Source organism: Gorilla gorilla, chromosome 19 (assembly GCF_029281585.2).
Source record: "Gorilla gorilla gorilla isolate KB3781 chromosome 19, NHGRI_mGorGor1-v2.1_pri, whole genome shotgun sequence".
Lineage (NCBI taxonomy): Eukaryota > Metazoa > Chordata > Mammalia > Primates > Hominidae > Gorilla > Gorilla gorilla.
This window is the reverse complement of record NC_073243.2, coordinates 54,394,834-54,422,447: the sequence shown is the minus strand read 5'-3', so window position 1 is coordinate 54,422,447 and position 27,614 is coordinate 54,394,834. Positions and strand designations below refer to the sequence as shown.

General features: G+C 39.0%; 1 protein-coding gene across 2 annotated transcripts in view; it reads left to right on the top strand.

Annotated features, from left to right (window-relative positions):
- Nucleotides 1–12,036, top strand: part of DDX4 (DEAD-box helicase 4) — an 82,481-nt gene extending 70,445 nt beyond the window's left edge. For both annotated transcript variants that reach the window (XM_004058853.4, XM_004058854.3), the window contains 4 exons: nt 8,948–9,047; nt 10,188–10,458; nt 10,600–10,710; nt 11,721–12,036. In XM_004058853.4, coding sequence (XP_004058901.1) covers nt 8,948–9,047; nt 10,188–10,458; nt 10,600–10,710; nt 11,721–11,798 — 560 coding nt within the window. In that variant the 3' untranslated portion in view covers nt 11,799–12,036. The remainder of the gene's footprint in view (nt 1–8,947; nt 9,048–10,187; nt 10,459–10,599; nt 10,711–11,720) is intronic.
- Nucleotides 12,037–27,614: the final 15,578 nt, after the last annotated feature.

The window sequence follows — 27,614 nt, the reverse complement described above, 5'->3', positions numbered from 1 at the left end:
TATCTCTGTTTTGGTAGCTGCACCATGCTATTTTGGTTACTGTAGCTTTGTAGTGTAGTTTGAAGTCAGGTAGTGTGATGCCTCCAGCTTTGTTCTTTTGGCTTAGGATTGACTTGGCAATGCGGGCTGTTTTTTGGTTCCATATGAACTTTAAAGTAGTTTTTTCCAATTCTGTGAAGAAAGTCATTGGTAGCTTGATGGGATGGCACTGAATCTATAAATTACCTTGGGCAGTATGGCCATTTTCATGATATTGATTCTTTCTCCCCATGAGCATGGAATGCTCTTCCATTTGTTTGTATCCTCTTTTATTTCGTTGAGCAGTGGTTTGTAGTTCTCCTTGAAGAGGTCCTTCACATCCCTTGTAAGTTGGATTCCTAGGTATTTTATTTTCTTTGAAGCAATTGTGAATGGACGTTCACTCATGATTTGGCTTTCTGTTATTGGTGTGTAAGAATGCTTGTGATTTTTGTACATTGATTTTGTATCCTGAGACTTTGCTGAAGTTGCCTATCAGCTTAAGGAGATTTTGGGCAGAGACAATGGGGTTTTCTAGATAAACAATCATGTCATCTGCAAACAGGGACAATTTGACTTCCTCTTTTCCTAATTGAATACCCTTTATTTCCTTCTCCTGCCTAATTGCCCTGGCCAGAACTTCCAACACTATGTTGAATAGGAGTGGTGAGAGAGGGCATCCCTGTCTTGTGCCTGTTTTCAAAGGGAGTGCTTCCAGTTTTTGCCCATTCAGTATGATATTGGCTGTGGGTTTGTCATAGATAGCTCTTATTATTTTGAGATACGTCCCATCAATGCCTAATTTATTGAGAGTTTTTAGCATGAAGGGTTGTTGAATTTTGTCAAAGGCCTTTTCTGCATCTGTTGAGATGATCATGTGGTTTTTGTCTTTGGTTCTGTTTATATGCTGGATTAAGTTTATTGATTTTCATATGTTGAACCAGCCTTGCATCCCAGGGATGAAGCCCACTTAATCATGGTGGATAAGCTTTTTGATGTGCTGCTGGATTCGGTTTGCCAGTATTTTATTGAGGATTTTTGCATCAATGTTCATACGGGATATTGGTCTAAAATTCTCTTTTTTTGTTGTGTCTCTGCCAGGCTTTGGTATCAGGATGATGCTGGCCTCATAAAATGAGTTAGGGAGGATTCCCTCTTTTTCTGTTGATTGGAATAGTTTCAGAAGGAATGGTACCAGCTCCTCCTTGTACCTGTGGTAGAATTCGGCTGTGAATCCATCTGGTCCTGGGCTTTTTTTGGTTGGTAAGCTATTGATTATTACCTCAATTTCAGGTCCTGTTATTGGTGTATTCAGAGATTCAACTTCTTCCTGATTTAGTTTTCAGAGGGTGTATGTGTCCAGGAATTTATCCATTTCTTCTAGATTTTCTAGTTTATTTGCATAGAGGTGTTTATAGTATACTCTGATGGTAGTTTGTATTTCTGTGGGATCGGTGGTGATATCCCCTTTATCATTTTTTATTGCATCTATTTGATTCTTCTCTCTTTTCTTCTTTATTAGTCTTGCTAGCAGTCTATCAATTTTGTTGATCTTTTCAAAAAACTAGCTCCTGCATTCATTGATTTTTTGAAGGGTTTTTTTTGTCTCTTATTTCCTTCATTTCTGCTCTGATCTTAGTTATTTCTTGCCGTCTGCTAGCTTTTTAATGTGTTTGCTCTTGCTTCTCTAGTTCTTTTAATTGTGATATTAGGGTGTCAGTTTTAGATCTTTTTTGCTTTCTCTTGTGGGCATTTAGTGCTATAAATTTCCCTCTACACACTGCTTTGAATGTGTCCCAGAAATTCTGGTATGTTGTGTCTTTGTTCTCATTGGTTTCAAAGAACATCTTTATTTCTTCCTTCATTTCGTTATGTACCCAGTAGTCATTCAGGAGCAGGTTGTTCAGTTTCCATGTAGTTGAGTGGTTTTGAGTGAGTTTCTTAATCCTGAGTTCTAGTTTGATTGCACTGTGGTATGAGAGACAGTTTTTTATAATTTCTGTTCTTTAACATTTGCTGAGGAGTGCTTTACTTCCAACTATGTGATCAATTTTGGAATAAGTGATGTGTGGTGCTGAGAAGACTGTGTATTCTGTTGATTTGGGTTGGAGAGTTCTGTAGATGTCTATTAGGTCCGCTTGGTGCAGAGCTGAGTTCAATTCCTGGATATCCTTGTTAACGTTCTGTCTCGATCTGTCTAATGTTGGCAGTGGGGTGTTAAAGTGTCCCATTATTATTGTGTGATAGTCTAAGTCTCATTGTAGGTCTCTAAGGACTTGCTTTATGAATCTGGGTGCTCCTGCATTGGGTGCATATATATTTAGGATAGTTAGCTCTTCTTGTTGTATTGATGCCTTTACCATTATGTAATGGCCTTGTCTCTTTTGTTCTTTTTTGGTTTAAAGTCTGTTTTATCAGAGACTAGGATTGCAACCCCTGATTTTTTTGTTTTCCATTTGCTTGGTAGATCTTCCTCCATCCCTTTATTTTGAGCCTATGTGTGTCTCTGCACATGAGCTGGGTCTCCTGAATACAGCACACTGATGGGTCTTGACTCTTTATCCAGTTTGCCAGTCTGTGTCTTTTAATTGGAGCATTTAGCCCATTTACATTTAAGGTTAATATTGTTATGTGTGAATTTGATCCTGTCATTGTGATGTTGGCTGGTTATTTTGCTTGTTAGTTGATGCAGTTTCTTCCTAGCCTTGATGGTCTTTACAATTTGGCATGTTTTTGCAGTGGCTGGTACCGGTTATTCCTTTCCATGTTTAGTGCTTCCTTCAGGAGCTGTTTTAGGGCAGGCCTGGTGGTGACAGAATGTCTCAGCATTTGCTTGTCTGTAAAGTATTTTATTTCTCCTTCACTTATGAAGCTTAGTTTGGCTGGATATGAAATTCTGGGTTGCAGATTCTTTTCTTTAAGAATTTTGAATATTGGCCCCCACTGTCTTCTGGCTTGTAGAGTTTCTGCCGAGAGATCAGCTGTTAGTCTGATGGGCTTCCCTTTGAGGGTAACCCGACCTTTCTCTGTGGCTGCCCTTAACATTTTTTCCTTCATTTCAACTTTGGTGAATCTGACAATTATGTGTCTTGGTGTTGCTCTTCTCGAGGAGTATCTTTGTGGCGTTCTCTATTTCCTGAATCTGAATGTTGGCCTGCCTTGCTAGATTGAAGTTCTCCTGGATAATATCCTGCAGAGTGTTTTCAAACTTTCTTCCATTCTCCCCGTCACTTTCAGGTACACCAATCAGATGTAGATATGGTCTTTTCACATAGTCCGATATTTCTTGGAGGCTTTGTTCATTTCTTTTTATTCTTTTTTCTCTAAACTTCTCTTCACACTTCATTTCATTCATTTCATCTTCCATCACTGATACCCTTTCTTCCAGTTGATTGAATCGGCTACTGAGGCTTGTGCGTTCATCGCGTAGTTCTCATGCCTTGGTTTTCAGCTCCATCAGGTCCTTTAAGGACGTCTCTGCATTGGTTATTCTAGTTAGCCGTTCGTCTAATTTTTTTTCAAGGTTTTTAACTTCTTTGCCATGGCTTTGAACTTCCTTCTTTAGCTCGGAGTAGTTTGATCATCTGATGCCTTCTTCTCTCAACTCGTCAAAGTCATTCTCCGTCCAGCTTTGTTCCATTGCTGGTGAGGAGCTGCGTTCCTTTGGACGAGGAGTGGCAGTCTGATTTTTAGAGTTTCCAGTATTTCTGCTCTGTTTTTTCCCCATCTTTGTGGTTTTATCTACCTTTGGTCTTTGATGATGGTGACGTACAGATGGGCTTTTGGTGTGGATGTCCTTTATGTTTGTTAGTTTTCCTTCTAACAGTCAGGACCCTCAGCTGCAGGTCTGTTGGAGTTTGCTGGAGGTGCACTCCAGACCTTGTTTGCCTGGGTATCAGCAGCGGAGGCTGCAGAACAGCGGATATTGGTGAACAGCAGATATTGCTACCTGATCATTCCTCTGGAAGTTGTGTCTCAGAGGAGTACCTGGCCGTGTGAGGTGTCAGTCTGCCCCTACTGGGGGTGCCTCTCAGGCTCCTCGGAGGTCAGGGACCCACTTGAGGAGGCAGTCTGTCCGTTCTCAGATGTCCGGCTGTGTGCTGGGAGAACCACTACTCTCTTCAAGGCTGTCAGACAGGGACATTAAGCCTGCAATAAGTCTGCAGAGGATTCTGCTGCCTTTTGTTTGTCTGTGCCCTGCCCCCAGAGGTGGAGTCTACAGAGGCAGGCAGGCCTCCCTGAGATGCGGTGGGCTCCACCCAGTTCGAGCTTCCTGGCCGCTTTGTTTACCTACTCAAGCCTAGGCATTGGCAGGTGCCCCTCCCCTAGCCTCGCTGCTGCCTTGCAGTTTGATCTCAAACTGCTGTGTTAGCAATGAGCGAGGCTCCGTGGGTGTAGGATCCTCTGAGCCAGGCGTGGGATATAATCTCCTGGTGTGCCCTTTGCTAAGACCATTGGAAAAGTGCAGTATTAGGGTGGGAGTGACCCGATTTTCCAGGTGCCATCTGTCACCCCTTTCTTTGACTAGGAAAGGGAATTCCCTGACCCCTTGCGCTTCCCAGGTGAGGCGATGCCTGGCCGTGCTTCAGCTCACGCTCGGTGCACTGCATCAACTGTCCTGCACCCAGTTTCTGACACTCCCCAGTGAGATGAACCCGGCACCTCAGTTGGAAATGCAGAAATCACCTGTCTTCTGCGTCACTTATGCTGGGAGCTGTAGACTGGAGCTGTTCCTATTTGGCCATCTTGGCTCCACCCCTGATTAAGCTTATTTTCAAAGAAGAAACCTGATTTATGAAAATGGGCAGATATAATTTTTCATATCAAGAATATAAAGTAAATAGATTTAGCAGTATAATTATGAAATCATTGTTTTTACCTGTCAGACCTCTTTAGAGGATCTTGGAGACTCTGGGAAAGACTTACTTTGTCATAAAGTATCAGTTTGTTCCAGAACATTGAAAAAGCACAATGAAAGACAAAATGGGAACTGAGTTCACCTGTAGATGTAGAATAGGGTCCAGACATTTATATTTTTACAGAATGCCATGTGTAAGTCTGATGTACATCCCTAGTGAAGAACCACTGAAGAAGATGTTAGATTCAAGTTAGGAAAGAGGTAAGGTTAGAGACGTTTTAAAAAGTGAAATTATGACTGGCAACACTGTACTATTGCATCAGGCAGCATACCTTCAGGACTTTGATAAATATAGGGAAACTCTATAGAATTACTTTATAGAATTTTGAGCAGTGTTTCTCCTGAGGGTAAAAATATACTTTGGGTGGTGAGAGAACTTACAAATCATTAAGGACTCCCGTAAAGCATACACACACACACACACACAAAATAGAGGCCGAGTATCACTTATCCAAAATACTTGAGACCAGAAGTGCTTCATATTTTTTTTTCTTTTTTTGGAGACGGAGTTTCGCTCTTGTCGCCCAGGCTAGAGTGTGACTGCGTGATCTTGGCTCACTGCAGCCTCTATCTCCTGGGTTCAAGCGATTCTCCTCCCTCAGCCTCCCCAGTAGCTGGGATTTCAGGCGCCTGCCACCACGCCCGGCTAATTTTTGTATTTGTAGTAGAGATGGGGTTTCACCACATTGGCCAGGCTAGTCTAGAACTCCTGACCTCAGGTGATCCGCCTGCCTTGGCCTCCCAAAGTGCTGGAATTACAGGTATGAGCCACCATGCCCGGCCACGTTTCAGATTTTTTTTAATTAACTTTTGGAATATTTGCAGTACGTTTATCACTTGATCATCCCTAATCCAAAACTCTGAAATGCTCCAGTGAGCATTTCCTTTGAGCATCATGTCAGTACTCAAAGAGTTTGGGATTTTGGATTTTCAAATTAGGAATGCTCAACCTGTATTAACATTTTACCTATTCTCTTTCATCTTGGAAAAGTGTAGTCTTTTCTGGTTTGACAACTCTTACCATACAACTCTTAAATAGTAATACATCTAAAAAAATAATTTCTAGAATCCCTTCCTTTATAAGGTGAAATAATAAACCTTTGTGCTTTTCCTGGGGCTCTCTCTGAGAAATCTCAAAAGTTTTCTAGGTGAATTTCTTCTTCTAAATTTATAATTTGATCTTAAAAAGAGAAAAGGAGTTGTCAGAGGAGAGTTGAATATTTGATTAGTGTAGGATTCGTGGGTATCAGAGAAACTATTTGGTTATCAATTTAATTGAAGTGACAAAACATTTAGAAGTAAACATAGAAAGTGACATGGTTGTAAATAACCACAGCTCTTTCATAAATAGGGAACCTTTTCTCTTTAGTCTTTTTTTCTTCTTTTTTTCCCTTCTTTAGTCTTTTTTTTTTTTAAACAGACCTAATAAAGTCAACAGAATCTCTGCTGTCTAGGCTGATTACAAGGAAGGTAAAGAATAACTTTTTATCCAGTGTAATGGCTCTGAGGAAAAAAAACTCTCATATTATAAGTGAAAGCATTAAACAGTAAATTAAGAAAGTAATTCCATCCAAACTGAGTGACCTTTGCTAGAATATTAACACCTTTTATAGCTTATTTTGACCCAAGTGTTTAAATCAAAGCAGATAAAATTCAGTTTCCAAGTTTTATCTTTCATTGTGCTTTTTCAGTTTTCTGGAACAAACTGACATTTTAGGACAAAATGTGTCTCCCCCAGGTTCTCTAAGATCCCCTAATGGGGTCTGCAAGGTAAAAATAATTTTCATAATTATACTAAGAATTATTTATTTTAATATGCAAATATTGTTCAAATAAAGATTATCTTGGTGTTAATTTTTAATATGGTAAATATCAAAACACACAAGAAAAACTCCAGGATTGTCAGTGTTTTATGAGTTTAAAGGTAACACTGACCAAAATGTTTGAAAGCCACTAAACTACTTTTTTCCTTGAAACAAAAGCAATTACAGTTTTTATTTCTGTCACTGTTATTCCTAGTGTAGTTGCAACCACTTATGTTAATTATATCTTTTAATCATAGTAACTTCTATTTCATAAAGGAAATTGGGAGCAGGGAGATGGGAAACTGGGAGATGTCATACACAAGCATTGTCTACTGTTTTCAGTTACCTGAACATTTTGGAAATTATCTTCAAGATGATATTTTTCAAAACATAAATACTGTTGAATAAATGACACAGATTTCCGTTTTCATACTCTTAAACATCATGGAGGAATAATACTAGCTTATTTGGCTAGTAAACCTCTATACATTAGGAAAAACAAACCCAAGTAGAGTAAGTGTGTTAAGCTTTACACTGATAATAGGGAAAAGGTGTTTTGTTTTTTTTTTAAACTAAAGGTATTAGTCTCATTTACCAAAGATTTCACTTAATTATGTAAACTTGTATTCTTAAAATGATTCTGATTCTTGTAATACGTTTTTTCAAAAGTTTAATATAGTTTAAAGTATATTTTTCAAAAGTACAAGTTCAATTTCTTTACTTTCTGAGATTTTAGGAATATTTACCTTGATAACATTTCTCTTTTATTCATCTTTATAAACAAATTTGAATAGAATTCCTTTAAGAGACTTTGTAATTTAATGTGTTAATACTTCTGTAGGGGCCAGGCACGGTGGCTCACGCCTGTAATCCCAGCACTTTGGGAGGCCGAGGCGGGCAGATCACAAGGTTAGGAGATCGAGACCATCCTGGCTAACACGGTGAAACCCCGTCTCTACTAAAAATACAAAAAAAAATTAGCTGGGCGTGGTGGCGGGCGCCTGTAGTCCCAGCTACTCGGGAGGCTGAGGCAGGAGAATGGCGTGAACCCGGGAGGCGGAGGTTGCAGTGAGCCAAGATTGCACTACTGCACTCCAGCCTGGGCAACAGAGCGAGACTCCGTCTCAAAAAAAAAAAAAATGCATTTCTCAGAGGCTTAGACTTGTCTTTCACTCTTCCTTAAGCTCTTTTCCTAGATACCTGAACAGTTCACTATCTTTATATCTTTACTAAGATACCATCTAATTGGGGTATCTAAAGTAGGCCTGTCTAATAAGCCTGTCTTAAAGTATCTAAAGTAATCATCTCTGGACCCTTTATCTTGCTGATTTTTTCCTTTTTAGTACTAAATGCATAATATTTATTTGCCTCCCCATAGTGAAAGCAGGGGCTTTTATTTCCGCATTTCCAACAGAAACATGACAGGCATCTAGTAGGCACTAAATGTTTGCTGAATAAATGAATGAAGTGAGCTTACAGAGAAATGGGGAGAGAGATTATGAACAGTAATACATTTTTATATGCTTTAAAGCTATAAATTATCTTTCTTCTCCAGCATTTTATAGGGAAATTCCCTGTGTGGGAAAATCTCCGGCCCATGTTTGAATTTCTACCGGTTAAATATTTTAAGGAGTAAATATTCCTTAACAAGTTAGACCCTGGGATAAGGTTGTCATTTAATTTTTTAATATGTAAGATATTTTGGGAATGAAGGGATTTGAATTAGAAATAATGTTTGGAACACTGATTATATAGAGTTAAGTAGCCCCAGGTCAGATGCCAGTATTGTAAACACCTCGGGCAATCATGGGAGAATAAAAGATTGGATTATCTTGAGAGGTAGACAGCAAAAAACATTTATAGAGCGAGGGAAATGGAGGGGAGGAAAGGACTGAGACAATTTTATATTACTAAGAGTTGGCAGGCAGATATGATTTACCTTTCCCTAAGGTTCTACTTCTTGTGTTGGCCTGGGAGGAGGAAAGACAAGCTAATTTTTTAAATCCCTAAACTAGGAAAACAGTCCTGTGTCTTTGACATCCATTCTGGAATTAGAGTCCCTCTTATGTACCAGGCTTGGCTGTGGTGCTGGTAGTAAATACAGTGGTGGACAAAGTTTCATATTCAAGCACTGCCTCCTATCCCTGTTTTATTTTTCATTTCCTGATTTTGAAGTTTGAATATTAATAATTTCATTGTCTTGTAGGGGATGAAAGAACTATGGTCTTTGTTGAAACTAAGAAAAAAGCAGATTTTATTGCAACTTTTCTTTGTCAAGAAAAAATATCAACTACAAGTATTCATGGGTGAGTAGATGAATATAATTACCTATTAGGGGAATGACTTCTATTTGGTATTTAAGAAACATCAGTTTATATAACTAATATGATATAATCCTAGGATTGGGATTCAGAATTCTCTCAGATCTAAACTGTTATTCTCCTTTATATGAGAAAAAGGATAATACCCAGGAGTACTAAACTATTATTTTTCATCCTCATTCTTAGTTTTTAGAACTAAGTGGTTGTGGTGGGTAAGATAAAGGTCTGCCTTACTCTCAAAATAAGGAGTGGAAACTTCTCAAGAGATCTCACTTAAGGATCTCTGGCCCCTTATCAAATTTTCCTTTGCTAAATCTAATCTTTCTTAGAGCTTTTTAAAATTGGGGTGCTTTAAAATGTCATATTAATACAGTTTTATGGGCACTTTATTAGTAGATCCTAAAATATCACGTAGTATATAGTGTTGTGAAATTATACTTTAAAAATATGTTTTTAAGCAAGCATTCTAATCAAGTAGTTGTATATTTTATGTCAAGACTATAAAGATAGAGATTATAATAGGATTTGATTTTTGTCAGACTTGAGATTGTAGTCTGTCTCTACATATTAGCTGTTACTTTACCTCATTTGCAAATGGGGATAATTTTTGCAACTCAAAGTATTATAGTGAGGATTAAATAAAATGGTAGCTTGGAAGGAATTAGTATAGTACCTGGTATGTAAGAAGTGAACATTAATGTTAAATGCTGCTATTCTTTTTTTTTTTTTTTTTTTTTTTGAGACGGAGTCTTGCCCAGTCATCCAGGCTGGAGTGCAATGGCACGATCTCGGCTCACCTCTGCTTCCCCGGTTCAAGTGATTCTCCTACTTAAGCCTCCCTAGTAGCTGGGATTACAGGTGCATGCCACCACGCCCAGCTAATTTTTTGTATCTTTAATAGAGATGGTGTTTCATCATGTTGGCCAGACTGGTCTCGATCTCCTCACCTTGTGATCCACCTGCTTCAGCCTCCCAAAGTGCTGGGGTTACAGGTGTGAGCCACTGCACCCAGCCAAATGCTGCTATTCTTACTATTATTAAAAAGAAATTTGTATGTTGAACTTTAATGATTCACTTTAATGATTTTAAGAGTGGTTCTAATAACATGCTTTCTTTTCTTTCAAGTGATCGGGAACAGAGAGAGCGGGAGCAAGCTCTTGGAGATTTTCGCTTTGGAAAGTGCCCAGTTCTTGTTGCTACTTCAGTAGCTGCCAGAGGGCTGGATATTGAAAATGTGCAACATGTTATCAATTTTGATCTTCCTTCTACCATTGATGAATATGTTCATCGAATTGGGCGTACTGGTCGTTGTGGGAATACTGGCAGAGCAATTTCCTTTTTTGATCTTGAATCGGATAACCATTTAGCACAGCCTCTAGTAAAAGTATTGACAGATGTAAGTTAAACTTTTATGATGGAATGGATAGTTTTCTTACTTTGTTGTTGAAAGTAGACATTTTATGCATATGTATATAACAAGTAAACTTTTCCAATATTTAATACTTTATGTTGCATATGAAGTCAATTTTTTTTAAAGGCTCAACAGGATGTTCCTGCATGGTTGGAAGAAATTGCCTTTAGTACATACATTCCTGGCTTCAGTGGTAGTACAAGAGGAAACGTGTTTGCATCAGTTGATACCAGAAAGGTTAGTAGAAAGGAAAACTTGAGAACTTGTCTTCTAGTTACTCTTTGTAAATGTTGTGCTTAATATTGTGAAGTAACTATAATATTTAATAATCAAGCCATTGTTTTCGTGCCTGGAAGGTAGCTACTTTATTATTTCATTAACATTTTATGTATATACATATTTTTGGTTTTAAAGGTCAGGAATTAACTTTGAGATTTATGCCTAAACAGTCTCCTTTCCCAGATTTTTAATTTGGAATCTTTTAAACTTCTGATGGAATTATTTAATTTTTGAATTCTGACAACATTAATTAATATAAAATACAGGACCTGTTGGGGTTACAAGTCTTTTATTTTCTCTTTTTTTTTTCTTTTTGAGATAGTGTCTAGCTCTGTTGTCCAGGCTGGAGTGCAGTGGCATGATCTTGGCTCACTGCAACCTCCGCCTCCCAGGTTCAAACAATTCTCATGCCTCAGCCTCCAGTGTATCTGGGATTACAGGCATGTGCCACCATCTCAGCTGTTTTGTATTTTTAATAGAGACAGGGTTTCACCATGTTGGCCAGGCTGGTCTCAAACTCCTGGCCTCAAGTGATCCACCGCTTCAACCTCCCAAAGTGCTGAGATTACAGGCATGAGCCACTGCGCCCAGCCACGAGGCTACAAGTCTTTTCTGGTATGTCAGGTTTTTATAGGCTGAACACCGCCTTTATACAGAAACAATGAGCATGTTAATTAAATATTTATGCTGATTCATTGAGTGTAGTGCATTAAGTTTTCCCCACTTGTCAAAACTATTGACTTAAAAAATATTTTTCTTGAAACATTTTGTGCAATTTAGATTTCCTCATTTGACAGGAGCCTTTTTTCAGGTGAATCAGATTTAGTGAGAATAAAGTTCTTTGATTATTTGGAGAAGACACGGTAGATACTTTGAGTCCTTGCTCTCAGTCTGAGTGATGTAACTTTAAAGCTGTCATAAAATTAAATGTTTGTTTGTTTCTTTTTTTTTTTTTAAATAATTACCAGGGCAAGAGCACTTTGAACACAGCTGGGTTTTCTTCTTCACAAGCTCCCAATCCACTAGATGATGAGTCATGGGATTAAAGCCAAAACATCCTTCAAGTCTGTGGTTTTGATGCAGAGAAGAAAATAGTTTTGATTTTTGAGTTTTTAACAGAAGTATAAAACTTAACATTCTCATAGCTCCTGTCCTTGTATTCTCACTCCTACACTTAAAAAAAAAAATCCTTACTGACTAGTCATGTGAGATGCTAAAACTTACAACATTGCAGTTACTGATACAAATGGTGTTAACTGGGAATATTAAAGCATTCTAAATGTCTTTCTTATTTCTGGTATATTCTTTAGGGGGCTTAGACATGTTTAATGTTTAAATGCCAAGTCTTACTATAGTGTTTATTGATCTTATAAAACAAGCAAATAGGATATGATACACTTTTGGTTAAAAATTACTGGGTCTCATTTTTACTTGAGTCTTTAAAACAGTAGTGTGTCACTATAATGTGATAATCTTTAAGAAAAAGTAGAATACTTAAGCCTTTCAAAGTGATTTTGATTTTTAGATCATCAGATGTATGATGAAAATGGTTAAATGTTTGTGATGGGAGCTCTGTACTCAATGGTATAACAATGTTTATTTTTATAATATACAATCTTTCCTTGAAATAAAGGATGAAACACTTTTCCCTTAAGTTTTCCATCAGCACTTTAAATTTTTCTTTGTTGCATATCCTAGCCCAAACTCCTATATTTTTGAAACTGTTTTTTTGTGTCTTGCATAACCAGTGCAGTGAACAAAGTCTTACATAAATTAAATATTAATGTATAATATACATTACTGCACAGATGTGGCAATGAAAATCAATCTTAGGACTCAAACCCGTTTATCAACAAAAAACAATGCTGCTTACTCTTTCCATAAGTTTTTGATTCATATTTTAAGACTGATGAAAGAACCCTGTCTTTCTTCATTTTCCATTATATATCTTGAACTTACTATGCCTAGAATAATGAAGTTCTTTTTTTTTTGGAGACGGAATCTTGCTCTTGTTGCTAAGGCTGGAGTGTGATGGCGTGATCTTGGCTCACTGCAACCTCTGCCTCCCGGGTTCAAGCAGTTCTCCTGCCTCAGCCTCTCTCGAGTAGCTGGGATTACAGACACGCGCCACAATGCCCAGCTAATTTTTAGTAGAGACGGGTTTCACTATGTTGGCCAGCCTGGTCTCGAACTCCTGACCTCGTGATCCGCCCGCCTCCACCTCTCAAAGTGCTGGGATTACACGCGTGAGCCACCGCGCCCGGCCCGAAGTTATTAATTAATTGTTAAATGAACGAACCCAAATATTTAAGACCCAGTGAGGTGTAAATACTGGGGAGACAAAAATGATTGGTATTAAGTGTTACTGTTCACCTAAACAATCCAAAGTGACATGTCCCTGATGTATATCTTGTTATAGGAATTTAGTTAATAAATGAGGCATCACATATGAAAAAGGAAGGCATATCAACAGATAGTGTTAGGATAACTGGGTAGATGCCTACCTCATGCCATATTTAAAATTAACTTCATGTGAATTATAAAATATTAAAGCTAATAGTTAAATATTAACCCTTTGAAGGGTTGACTTTAAGCTAAGGAACAGAAATCAAAAAGGAAACAACAGATTTGATCACTCAAGGAAGGATTAGTTGCCTACATAAAAAGTAGTGAAAAGTAGACAAGGAAAAATATTACTGTGACCACAGTGGTTATCAGTGTTCTTTATATGTGGATATACTAATAGAAGAATACAAAGAACATAGAAACTCAAAAAGGGCACCAGCATGGCACATGTATACATATGTAACAAACCTGCATGTTGTGCACATGTACTCTAGAACTTCGAGTATAATAATAAAAAGAAAAAATGTTGACAACAAGAAAAAAAGCTCAAAAAGGGAAGTTCAATTAATAAAAATATGGGACATATTTCACTTTTATTCTGTTATCTCACTTCTGGGAAAGGCTAAATGAATGAAGGTGTTTGGATTGTTATTTGTAATATCTGTATGTCTTAATTTTCTAGTTTTGTTTAGGAAGAGTATAGACCAGTCTTGTCTCATTTTTTTCATTGCTTTTGTTTTTTTTTTTTAACAGATTGCTCCCTCTGAACTGATTCCTTTTAAGCTTTTGCTTGATTTGTCAGATTACCATAGTAGCATTACTGAATCAAATATAAAAAAGGAAAGGAAATGTATCATACATCTGCCACCATTACAGATGAACTGTAAATGTCCCTCTGTTTAATTACTCTCCTCATTTCTAGGTATAGGTTTGAATCATCTCTTTAAAAATTATCAAAGTAACATGCATAAATTGGAAAAGAAAATGCCATAGAAGCATTTATAATAGAAAGCAATATTTTTCTGCCCCTCCCCTTCCAAATTGCCATTCCACATCCAACAATCAGCTACTATTAACAATTTCTGTTCACTGCCATCATATAACAGGTTGAGTTTCCCTTATCTGAAATGCTCGGGACCAGAAATGTTTCAGATATCAGATTTTTTTTTTTGGATTTTGGAATATTTGCATAATATGTAATGAGAGATCTTGGAGATGGGACCCAAGCCTAAACACGAAATTCATTTGTTTCATTATACCTGATATACAACTTGAAGATAAGTTTTGATATTTTAAGTAATTTTGTGCATGAAACAAAGTTTGTGTACCTTGAGCCGTCTGAAAACTAAGGTGTCACTATCTCAGTCACCCATGTGGACAATCTGAGGCATCACATTGGTGCTCAAGGTTTCAGGTTTAGGAGCATTTGGGATTTTGAATTTTTGGATTAGGGATGCTCAACCTGTATTTTTATCTCACCAACCAGACGTCTGTTGACTTTGATATATAAAGACTTAACTCACATCTCTGACTCGCCTTAGAAGTATACCTGTGAGATGATTTTAAAGGCACCTTTTCCTTTCCTCTATTTGTATGTCATAACATCTGTAAACTGCACATTTACATTTCCCAAGTTAACATTTGCATTTTCTATAACCATAAAGTCTCCCTTATATACACAGATTCCAAAATTGAAAATCAAAAGCATGTGTTTATATAAATATTGTTCACTGGATGGGCCAATTCACACAGTCTTGATTGCCTCACCTTTACTATCTTCCTAATTTTATGACTTTTGTGTCTGCAGGGAGAATGGGAAGTGTCAGGGTCAAATGAAAACTGCTCAGAGCCATTCCACATACCAGCTTGCTTTGAATTTGGATCATACAATTTTTGAGCAATTTGTTTACCCTGTTTGTAGTGTTTTTTTGTTTTGCAGGAGACAAATCATGCATTTTTCATATTACCTTCCCAGGTTTGATGTTAATTTTCTTAAAAGATCCCAAAAGATATTTCGTTGTCTTCACTTTTATGATGAATGCGACTTTTGTGTGATACTCAGGGTGCTTTGAAAATTTTTTTTTTTTCTTGGTCCCTAGGAGTGTTTTTTGTATTTGATAATTTTTTCCCCAAGTTTTCTCTGTTCTCTATTTTTGGAGCTTCTATTAGATTCCAGAACTGAATTCTCTATTGTATCTTTCCTGTTTTTTTCGTCTTTTATATTCTAGTATATGTTTTTTACTTTCAACCGTTTTATTAGCAATTGTTTTTAATTCTCCAGCGCTCGCTTGCTCACTCTATATATGTTTAAATGTTGCTTAATAATAGTGAATTTTCTGTTTTACTAGTGCTTTTTAAATTCCTGGAATTTAACCTAAGAAATCATGTCTTATGTTGATGATTTGTTTTTCTGCTGCTTGGTGTCAGATATCTTAACCCTTGATCATTTTATAAGTTGTAGGTACACATGCTTCTCAATTTACAATGGGATTACATCCCGATAAACCCACTGTAAGTTGAAGATATCAGTAAGCCAAAAATCCATTAAATACACCTAAACCTGCTGAACATCATAGCTTACCCTAGCCTGCCTTAAACGTGCTGACAACACTTACATTAGCCTAAAGTTGGGCAAATTCATCTATAAAAAGCCGATTTCATAATGTGTTGAATATCTCATCTCATTTATTGAATACTGAAAATGAAAAACTGGTTGTATATGGGCACTCACCATTAACGTACACAGCTGAAAGCACACTGGGCCGAAGAATGTTTGAAACATCCAGAATTGCTGGATGACAGGGATGCCACGGTGACAGGGCAATCAATTTCTCTTCTGGTGAGGCTCGAGAATAAGCACTTGGGCATCCACACAGAACGCTGTAGCGTTTGGGTGGTTTACACTCGTAAAAGCTGTGTCTGGCTGCTGCTAAAAGCTAAAAGCTGTGTCTGGCTGCTGCTGCCCATCATCACAGTCTCCATCCACCACATACTGCTAGCCTGGGAAAAGAGCAAAATTCACAGTACGATTTCTGCTGAATGCATATCGCTTTTACACCATTATAAAGTCAAAAAGTCATGTAAGTTTAACCACTGTAAGGGTCCGTTTGGTATATTTAATGCAACTCAAGATCAACTTTCATCAGATTCTGCAAGCTCTTCCATTTTTGTACTTTTCCCCTCAGCCCTTAGAATTGAGTGTCCTTTTTCTAATTATTTCAAGGTCTGCTCTCAAGGCAGAGGTTGAGATGTGACTGATAAGGCTTAACTTTTCTTCCTTGAATTCTTTGCATTTTAATAGGAGTGAAAGACTGTGGCCTTAGCTAAAAGGAAGCTCAAAATGTGGAATCGCAAACACCAGCTACATATGTGAGAGTTGGGGAATAATGGTGATGTAGTGGGGAAGGAACATCAGGGGGTACCTGATATCACACAGGATGGATAACCTACCTGTTCCACCAGTCCCTGGGATCTTGGGGGTGGAGTAGATATGTCTTTTCTGATTTCATTGTTTGCACTTATAACATTTTCCCCTATTTATTTACTAGAGACAGGGTCCTGCTGTGTTGGCCAGGCTGATCTCGAACTCCTGGCCTCCCAAAGTGCTGGATTACAGGTACATGCCACAGTGCCTGGCCTTGATAACATTTTTATTATATAGGACGGCAGCAGTGGTCAGTTTTCCCCTCGCACCTTCCCCATAGCTTCACACTTGTGCTGGTTTGCGTAGTTCTCTATCATTAGTGCCCTAACTTGGGAGCAGTCATTTTTTCATTTTGTTCGGTGTGGCCTTCATCGATTTTTTTAGCGTATTGGAAATAGGGTGGTATTTTGTTTTCTAAAGCATTTTCTAAAAACTTCGACTTGCCAGTATGTGCTTATGCTCACTGTTGGATTTAGATTCCCCGGTCCACACCGAAGCGCGATCCTAGTACCTCCAGCGTGAAACAGTCCAGAAAGGAGTCGTCGATGTCCCGGGGCCCTGGCCGGGAGAACGCCTCGCGGGGCGGGCTGGTGGGTGGCTGTGTGCGGGGAGCCGCGGCGAAGCTGCTTCCGCCCGCGTGTCCCGAGCTCGCGGAGGCGGGCTTCCACGGGCGGCCCTGACCCGGTGGTCCTGACGCTCTCCCAGCCAGCGGCGGGAGGCTTCCCAGGGGCGGAGCGAGAGGTTGGCCCGGTAGGATCGGGGGACTGAGCCGAGAGTCACCGCGGTTCCTGCCCCGGGAGCCCGGGCTGGCCACACCCAGGTGAGTGGCACTGTGGGGCGCGGCGCAGCTAGGCTGGCCCCGCGGGTTTTCCTCGGGCTCTCACTTTAGAATAGCAGTTCTGATCTCTTTGGATCACATAAATTATAGAACCAAGTTTTACATAAAATTGCAGGGGCTTTAACCTTTAACCTCCTTGAAATCCATTAACAGACCCCAAGGGAGCCAAGAACTGCACATTGACCCCTGCTCTAGAGACAGATGGTGCCATGAGGGATTCCATGCCAGGAGGGGACAGGGGACCAGGGGTTGGCGTGTGGGGACACTGATGCTGGACACTGAGCAAATGAGATTTGTCCCAGTTCTTTGATCTTTACCTAAGTGATTCATTGTTTTGCTGTAATTTTTAGGATGTTTATCAAATCATCAAAGTAGGTCATCTGGAAGATACTTTTCTGTGGGAGATTTCTTGAAAGATTTTTTTGTCTCCATCAGAGTTTTCTGGATTTAGAGTCTCATATTTCTGTGGGATTCTTTTTCAGAATCAAAAATCTTTTCCCTCTCTTTCTGAACATAGGAACTTACTATCCCACCATCTTGGATATTTTAACTTGGTTTTAGTTTTGGAATGAGGCTTACCGTGTGGGAGATTGAAGAATTCTCAACAGAAATCAAAGCACTTTAAAATAGTTTTAAAAATTATGGATAGCAGGAGAAGCTTCTTCTATATAACAAAGTAAGCCTGATACTAGTTGGAGTAGCCTTAACACTGGCTGTATTTGCCGACTTGTATAGTACCTAGCGTTATCAATGACCTGCTTTAGGCTTTGATTTGCTTATGTGTAAAAGGAAGATAATAACTAGATTTTTTCCCCCACATCTCCATCTGATGAAGTCACACAGTCCATACAGTTACATAAAGTATTTTTAAGAGGCAGCCCTGTGTAAGAAGGCTCAGTATCATAGCTGAATGCTGGTGCATTTGGATTTTAGTACTCAGGTCTTATTCTGGTATTGCATTAACTGCTTTGTCGATTTTAGAGAGTTGATTCTTAAGAAGTCAGTGATCACTTTGCCAACTCTAGTGGTTGAATCTCTATTATGATACAGTTTGCCCTTGGCATATCATACAGCAAGAGTGATGCCTGTTAATTGACCATCTTGGCATCTTATTATATACCTCCTCTAGCAATTGTTTCATTAATCTTAGATTGTTCCATTACTGGAGATTTATTCATGATAATCCACTGATGCCAATCAGCTAAGCATACTTCCCAATGTGTTCATGCCAGTTAAATGTTGCAATACAAGTTCTGGCAATTTCATCTTAACATGTTTGTTCTTCAGCTGAGTTATTTTATTGGGCTAGCAGTCATCTGGATAGGTGGAAAGTTTGGTTCCAATAATTTACTTCAGTTTTATAAACAGAATTACTGTTGCTATGATGCCACAAAGAAAACACTATCATTTGGAGTAGAATTTAGAATGTATACGTGCCAAAATAAGTTCAGTTTATCATAGTGTGAATACTATAAAATATGTACTGAGAGTAATGCCAATCACTTATTTAAATAGTAACAAACCTGTAGTTTTCTCATCTGTGTATGTAATTCACTAGGAAAATGAACCCTACTCTGGTGAAATGACTCAGATTAACCAAAGTTTGAATCCTATTACTAATTGTGTGATCTTGGGGAAGTTAATTTTTTAAATTTGAAATAAAACTTACCTACAATAAAATGCACAAATCTTAAGTTTACAGCTTAAATGTTTACCTATGTGTGCTCCTTGTAACCATCACCTAAATCAAGATGTGAAACATTTCTATCACCCTAGACAGTTTCCTCTTGCTCCTTTACAGTCAACTCCCTGGCCCAGAGCACTATTTTGATTTTTATCACCATAAATTGGGTTTGCCTGTTCTTGAACGTCATATAAATGGAATCATAGAGTATCTCTCTTTTGTATATGGCTTCTTTTGTTCAACATAATAGCCGTGAGATTCATCCATGTTGTTTTGTGTAATAGTTTCTTTTTATTGTATCATATGAATAACTACAAATTATTTTTGTAGTCTCCTATTGACAGGCGTTTGGATTGTTTTCAGATTTTGAACAAAGCTCCTACAAATATTTTACTACAAGTCTTTTGGTCAACACAAGGACTCATTTTTCTGGGCATATACTCAGAAGTGGAATTGCTGGAACATAGGGTATAACTTTTTATTAGAAACAGCCAAAGAGTTTTCCAGAATGGTTGTACCATTTACTATAGCCACCAGCATTATAAGAATGTTCTGTTTGCTCCACATCCTCACCATCAGTATGTGTTACTGTTGTTTTTAATTCTAGCCATTTACTGTGGTTTTAATTTATATTTCCCTGATGATTAGTGATATTGGGCGCCTTTTCATATGCTCATTGGCAGTTTCCTTCTTTCTTCACCTGTTTACGTGTCTGTCCAGTCACATAAAAGGGGGTGGAGAAAAGGTGGTGAAGCGGTGTTGTTTGTCTGGGGTAATGCCTGAGATTCATTGTCTCATGCCAAGGAAATCGAAGATGCGGCCATACAAGGAGTGGATTTAGGAGCAGAAAGTTTAATAGGCAAAAGAGAAAAGAGAATAACTCTCTCTCCTGCAGAGAGAGAGGGATGCCAGAGTGGGTCTTCTGGTCCCATGGTGAAGTGCACAGGGTTTTATAGTCTGGCTTGAGGAGGCAGTGTCTGATTTACATAGGGCCCAAAGATTGGTTGAACCAGGTGTGATGTTTATATAACAGTCGAAGAAGTTGGCCACCCCAATCTAATCTTTTATTATGCAAACAGATTTTCTACCTGGCTGGTGCCATGTTGTCTGCTCCCTACTGTACATATGGCTGACAAAGAAAAGGGAAGATGGAGCCACCATGTTGAACATGCCTAGCCCCTAGGTAGCCTTTTCCTATTGTCACAGCTGCCAGCTTTCACCCGTGCAAGCTTCTAGCTTGCTTCTCTATGTCTGCGGCTCAATTTTACAGGCTGCTTTTTGTTAGAAAAGAAATGATTTGAAGGCTGCTTTTTATTAAAAGGGAAACCTGATCAAGGACTTCCTTACCCTCACTGTCTGCCTAAATAATTTTTTTAAACTCCTATATCATTGGGATCAAAGGATGAGGTGCTGTTTTGCTCTTCAGTGGTGATACCAAGAGTTGTGAAAATAGTTTATCCTTAGGCTAAATTACAGTCCTTTGGGTTGCTCATTATATCTTTAGGGTGACATTTGCTGCTGTTACAACCCCAAAACTTCAGTGGCTTAACAAAATAGAAGTATGTTTTTTGCTCACCTGACTGTCCAAAAAGGGTATTCCTGGTAGGTAGGTGTCCTTCCCAGTAGTTACTTAAGAATCCAGGTTCCTTCCATCCTGTGGCTCTGCAGTCTGATACAGCTTCCAAGATCTTTATGCTTCTCTTCGTCAAGCCAGAGAAAGGGAAAGAGTTGGGGAGGAGAGAGACAAAGTGGACTTGTGGAACATTTTTATGGGTCAGGCAAAGAAATAAGCATATACATCTCAGATTCCACTGTTACAAACTTAGTCACATGTAACTGTAAGAGAGACTGGGAAATGTGGCCTTATCTGTGTGCTCAGAAAGCTGGGAATCAGCTAGCAGTTTTTGCCAATACTGTTGAAATGGGTTGTTCTCCAGGATGGTCAATGGATTTCTGTAGTAAATTGAGTCAGGACAAGACTTCTTGATCTTCTCGTATCAAGGAATCTGTAAGCTGCTAAGAGTTCTTAAATAAGACACCTTCCCATTCTCTGCTTTCTGCAGCATGAAGGAGAGTGACCATGGAAATATAGATAATGATAACTGAAATCCATTCTGTGATGGTACAGAATGCTTGGCTGAAAGCTCTTCTCCATTCATGATGATTTTTAAAATCTAGTATCTAATATTTATAAAATAAATGCAATTTGGAATAAAGTAATCATATTTCATCTTTCATAAATAATCCAGAACTTAGGATTTTAAAACTTTAAAATAGTGATTAAGTAGTTTTAGTGACTTATTAGAAAATGACTTCTAAGACAGTCCGTGGGGAAAAGCAAAGCTGTTTCTTTCACACCTTTTTTTCCATTGGGCTACTAATATACTCCTATATTTGAGTTGCCAAGTCATTATACTGTTCTTTTGTCTTAAAATCCTCTATCAACGAGAGAGAAATTACTGTAAATCATTTAAACCTTGGGTCAGCAATCTTTCTAGCTCTTAAGAGTTCAGTACACATCATTGTTAGAGGAAGGAGAGGAAGAAGAAGGTAAAGGGGGAACAGAAAATGATCATGAGTTGAGGTGCAGTAGAGCTTCTCCAATTCCTATGTCTTGTAATAAAGTGGCCTTGTGTTGTCTAAGCTTTTCTTTGACAAATCATTACTCTAGAACTGTCCTGTAAAAATATAATGTGAGCCATATATGTAGTCGATATATCCCAAATACTGTCATTTCAACATGTAGTCAAATGTAATGATTATTGAGGTATTTTACATTTACGTACTAAATCTTTGAAACCCAGTACGTATTTTGCCTACGCTTACATCTCAATTTGGACGCAAAGTTATCATTGGAAATATTTGATCTGTATTTAGAGTGTATGAAATGTGTAGTTATAGAGTAGATTCACACACCCAAGTTGTCCAAACATACTTGAAAGTTTTCCAACAGCTGAATCAAGTCTCAATTTTTAAATTTAAATTTAGATTAAGAAACATTAAATAAAATTAAAATTCAATTTCTTATTGCACTAGCCATGTTTCAAGTGCTCAATAGCCACATGTGGCTAGTGGCTACCACATTGACACTACAACTGTAGAGTCTAGATTGAGTTTAGACTGTAAGCTCAAAAAATGTTTGTGGATTGAAAATATTAATGTAGTTTTAAAATGTCTAAAATAGAATTGAAAGTAGTGCTTAATAAATAAGCTAATTTAATTGAATAGCTGGAGGGAAGCCAGACTTCCAAAGCTAAACCTTTATTTCAAAAACCTATTCCTGGTAAACATGCCAAGTGCAGATACTTAGATCAGAATGGCTATACCTTTTTTTGGAGAATGCCTCTTTCTAGCCCAATGGCTGGCAATTCTGGTCAAATTGCATGTTAATTGCCACATAACGGTTAGCTAACCAATTGTGGAGGAAAATTTTAAGCTGTCATTTCTGTAATCCATTGGTTTGCATTTGGGCATTATAAAGTAAACATGAATGTAGTCAAAACAATTAGGGTTGAAATTCTGAAAATAATTATGTCCCATTCCATATTCCATGTCACTCTGCAGAGGAAACCATTTTATTGTTATAGGGGCATGCACATCTAATTTTGAAAATCTAACCTGCCAAATATCCTGTGTGAAAAAAGCACTCTATTCTTTGAGAATGTGACTCTTCTACCCTAATGCCCAGACATCTTTTGTACTACCCAAATTTTACTAGTTCAATGCTTTACTCGAGTCGACCTTCTTTCACAAAGCTTTCCTTGATTACTGTAGTTCACATTGATCCCTCCCTTCCCTGAATTTCTTTCTCACTCATGGTAACAACCAAATATTTTGTCAACCAAATACTATGTATCTACAATGCTGTGAATTGTTTCCCATTTGATTATTGAGTGTCATCACATCTAGCACATCCAACTCAGTGATTGATAAGTGGCAGTTGCTTAACATTTGCTTGAGTACACAGAAAACAAGAACACCATAGAAATCCTGGGTAATAAACATAAGAACCTCTGACTGTTCCATGCTTTGTGCTCAGATTGCTTTACTGCATTCTCTTGTCTTGAGTAGTGTCAGGAGCTCGGCTCAACTGGAGAGAGAGTGCTGAACTGCCAGGTGTTGTTGGAATACTGGATTAAAAGACAATCAAAATGAAAGTGACAGTCAAGCTTTTCATCACTTATTGCAATAGTATAAACAAGAGTCTAAACCAGAGAAAGCACCTGCTCCATTCCATTCCTCTTGCAGCCCCCATGGAATGGCCCACTAGTTGAAAGTCAAGTAGACCAGCACAGAGAGAGGAGTTGTCCTCACTGTCTGAGAGCTCCAAACAAAAGGCTTGGGCAGTTTTATGGGCTCAGGGCCTAGCAGGAGGCAGAGGGAAGGGCTAGGAGTGCAAAAGCACTGAGTCAGGGTGGAGCAAATCGTCTTCGAGTTTTCCCGATAAGGATACCTCTAAATGGAGGCAGCTGAGCCAGGAATGCAGCTACGTGTAAGGTCATGGTGGGCCAGGGGACTGTAATGACTTCCAGAGACTGCAGTGCACTGGCAGTGCCACTAAGTCTGATGTGGAGAGAGCAGCTTTCACCCGTGAGGCCTGTCAGATAAAGTGTTTGTAATTGCCTATGATCAGGCCTGAAAAATCACTCAGGTTTTTTTTTTTGCCAGGAACCAGGCTCCTCAAGTAGGAAATCACTTCTATTGTCAAGGCCCAAAACTACTCTCATCTATTCTAGAAGGCACATTTTCTCACACTTTAACATCTCTGAAAGCAGGATGCATTTTACAATTGATGTCCTACAATTGTAGTGTCAGGTAACAGTTTATGATCTAGTTCTATGAAAAGCTTCTTTTGACACTTGTGTAAAGTCAAGAAAACACTGGCATCAAAAAGTCTTAGGTTTGATGAGATACAGTGTTCTTTTACATCATAAACAGTGTCTACATCACATCTAGAGTTTGGCAGGTTTTGTCTTTGGCATCTCCATTTTAGGCCTTCCTAACATGTTCCAGTGAGCTTCCCAAGACTATGTAAATTCTTTGTCTGCCAGCTGAGAAGAATACAGTTTCTTTTCTGTTTTTTCTTTGACCAAAGTCTCTTGTTCTGTAAAGGTCAACATAGTCTAAAAAAAACCCTATCAGATCATATATCCTTTTTTTTCCCTTACTGATGTTTACCTTTTCCAGGGATTTTTGGAATCTTAAATCATGCCAAGCCTTTCTGGGAATAGCTTGAAGAATTCTGAGAAATAAGTGACATGACTAAAAATGAAATTTCACTCATTTGGCTAGCTGATGGGTCTAAAGTGGAAGGAGCTGGGAAGACCCTTCACACATGCAGTGGATCCCCTCACTTGACTCTGTTGGGACTGCTGTGAACTGTCATAAGCTCTGCCAGGGCAGAACAAATTAATTAAACTGTGGAATGTTCTGTGGGCTTCAGCACCCAATTGGAACCATTTTCCCCAAATCCAACTGTTAAACGTGTTTAGGATTAAGGACTGGGGATAAGATTCTGATGACATTCCAGTGGTGAACATCTGCATTGTTATTTGTCTTTAATGCAATTTGGGAACTAAATTCAAATGGTAGATAGGAGGAGGAAACCAAAGGATCCTCAGGGACCACATAAAAAATGTGGCAAGCAAAAGCCCTTTTATAGAAAAAAGATGTGGAGACCAAATTTTGGGATAGTGGTCCTGACAGCCCTCTCTGCCAGTGACTGAACAAGAGGCTCAGGCACTGGACTCCCTGAAATGGACTCTACCTTCCTTCTTTTGTGTGACCCTGCTTTACCTTTTCCGTATATTCTCCCTTCTAACACTCCCCTTAGCCTTGGGTTATTCTGATGTGCACCCCGCTCAAGAACCACTGGCTAGACTTTAGATATAGACAGCATGTTTAGGTAGATGTATAGTAACACCTCTGTTCATTTTCTGCCTTCTTGAAATTTGTTTTAGTTACCCATCGCTGCATAATAAGTTACCCCAAAGCTAAGTGGCAGAAAAACTACATGTATTATCTCACTCTTTCTGTGCATTAGGAGCCTGGGCATGGCTTAGCTGGGTACTCTGGTTATAGGTCTCTCACAGGATACAATCAAGGTGTTGGCTAGGATGCACCCATCTCAGGGATTAACTGGGAAATGATCTGCTTCCAAGCTCACTTGGGGTTGTTAGCAAGGTTCAGTTCCTTTGGGTTGTTGGACTAAAGGTCTCAGTTTCTTATGAGCTGTTGACCAAGGGCTGCCCTGAGTTCCTTACGATAAGTGCCTCTCCCTAGTGCAGTTTACAGCAAGGTAGCTGACTTCATCAGAGCAGGCGAGTGAGAGGGCTGGAGGGAGGGTGAGAAAGACAGAAGTTCCAGTCTCCTAACCTGATCTCAGAAGTGACATTCCATTACTTTTACTGTACTCTGTTTGTTAGAAATGACTCACTCACTAGTTTCAACCTACACTCAAGAGAACATTATGTAAGAGTGCGAATTGGGAGACATTTTAGAAGCTGTCTACCACAGAATGCAAATTATTGCATGAATGATATACCATTTAGAACAAGGGTATGGGTTTGAATCCTATTCCACATGTCTTGAATGTAACAATGTCACAGCATTAAAAATTCAACTTGAATCTGACAGTCCCCATCCTACTGGAATAGCTGGAAGTTTTATCTCAGTCATTAGCGGGGAACCCCTCACCTTGTCACACACACTCATGCTTGTGCTGAGGTTCCAGGGTCATGAGCACCACCAAAGCCCTCAGGAAACTCTTCAGTTATCAATTGCCTGTCCACACTGCTTACTTCCAAGTTAGTTGTGGTGCTCTCAGCTCCATAGGCAGTGCTTTCGGGGCCAGTAGCCTTGCTGCTGCTGTGCCATCCTGGGGCAGGGAGTCTTTGTCAAGGCTGAGAGCTCCTGTTCCCAAGACCTGGCCACCCTCAATGTACCCTGTAGTCACCCTCTTTGGAGCATGACTACTAAGAGGAACACAGGCCACCAAACTATATGTGTACGTAATCTGGCTTTTGTTGTTAGTGTAGAAGTGACATACATTCTTTTGCAGTTTTCTACATTCTAAGCCAAAGTCTGAACTCAGCGTTCTATGACTTAGAATAAGCAAGACATTTTCCACAAATATAACTATAAGTAATCTTCAACGTAAAAGCTGTATTACAAAAGCAGAACACAAAACGTCCTTGTTGTAGTTAATGTAGAATCTTACAGAATTGTTTCTCACAAAACAACAGCAGCAACAACAACAACAATACACACACAGACACACAATGATAACAAAATGAAGAGTACACATAATCTTCCAAGAAAGAAAGCTTCATCCCAACTTGGTTAATGGGATGTTTATATTCTTAGTGTCTTCAGGATACCTTCTGTGTGCATACATATCTTTTGGTTTTTTAGTTTATCCATATAGCAAGATGTAATGGCCATCTGTGTCAACTGTCTTTTGATTTTTTCAAAATTCTTTGACAAATTGCAATATAAGTCCTGTGCTCTCTGGCTTTAGCTCTACTTGGCCAAGACTGATTTCCATTCATGCATTATAATAAGCACCCCAATAATAGTGCAGGCTGTGTTTGGATCTGGTGGTTCCATACCACGTAGCCCTAGACCTTGATTTATTTTTATCTGCTCCTTTGGACCCTTAGGATAAATACAGAGTACATGTATGTTTTAAATCAGCTGTCATATTCCACCTTATGACAGGCTTTACTTTGTAACAGATTAACTCACTCTTCCCTTTCACCTTACATATCCTGCAGACTTCCAAGGAATGAAGGAAAAGATTGCAGTTACCAGTGTGGGATTGATATGGTTTGGCTCTGTGTCCCCACCCAAATCTCACCTCGAATTGTAATCCCCACATGTCGGAGGAGGGGCCTGGTGGGAGATGATTGGATCACGGGGGCAGATTTCTCCTCTGCTGTTCTTGTGATAGTGAGTTCTCATGACAGCTGATGGTTTTAAAGTGAGGCACTTCCCTGCCTCCCTCCAGGGCGCTCGCTTCTGCCGCCATGTAACGTGTGCCTTTGCTTCCCTTTCACCTTCCACCATGATTATAAGTTTCCTGAGGCCTCCCCAGCCATGTGGAACTGTGAATCAATTAAATTATTTTCTTTATAAATTACCCACTCTCAGGTTGTATCTATAGCAATGTGAAAACAGACTAACAGTGATGTATCCCTTGTTCCAGCTTTGGGGCAGATCTGTGTCAGAGGCAGTGGTTAGTCTCAGGGACAAAACCCCTTTCTGGTAGGGGTTTTGATTTTTGTAAACCTTGGCTTTGATTCTGTCATCCTCTCCTGAGAAAGTAGGTAGGTGGCTTCTGTGCTCTGTGTTGTTCAGGGAAACGGATGCTTTGATTCTCATGTGGTGATATAGTTTGGATATTTGTCCCTGCCCAAATCTCATTTTGAAATTTAATCCCCAGTGTTGGAGGCAGAGGTGGGGCCTGGTGGGAGGTGTTTGGGTCATGGGGGTGGATCCATCATGGCTTTGTGCTGTCTTCCTAATAGTGAGTTCTCATGAGACCTGGTTGCTTGTGTGGCACCTCCCCC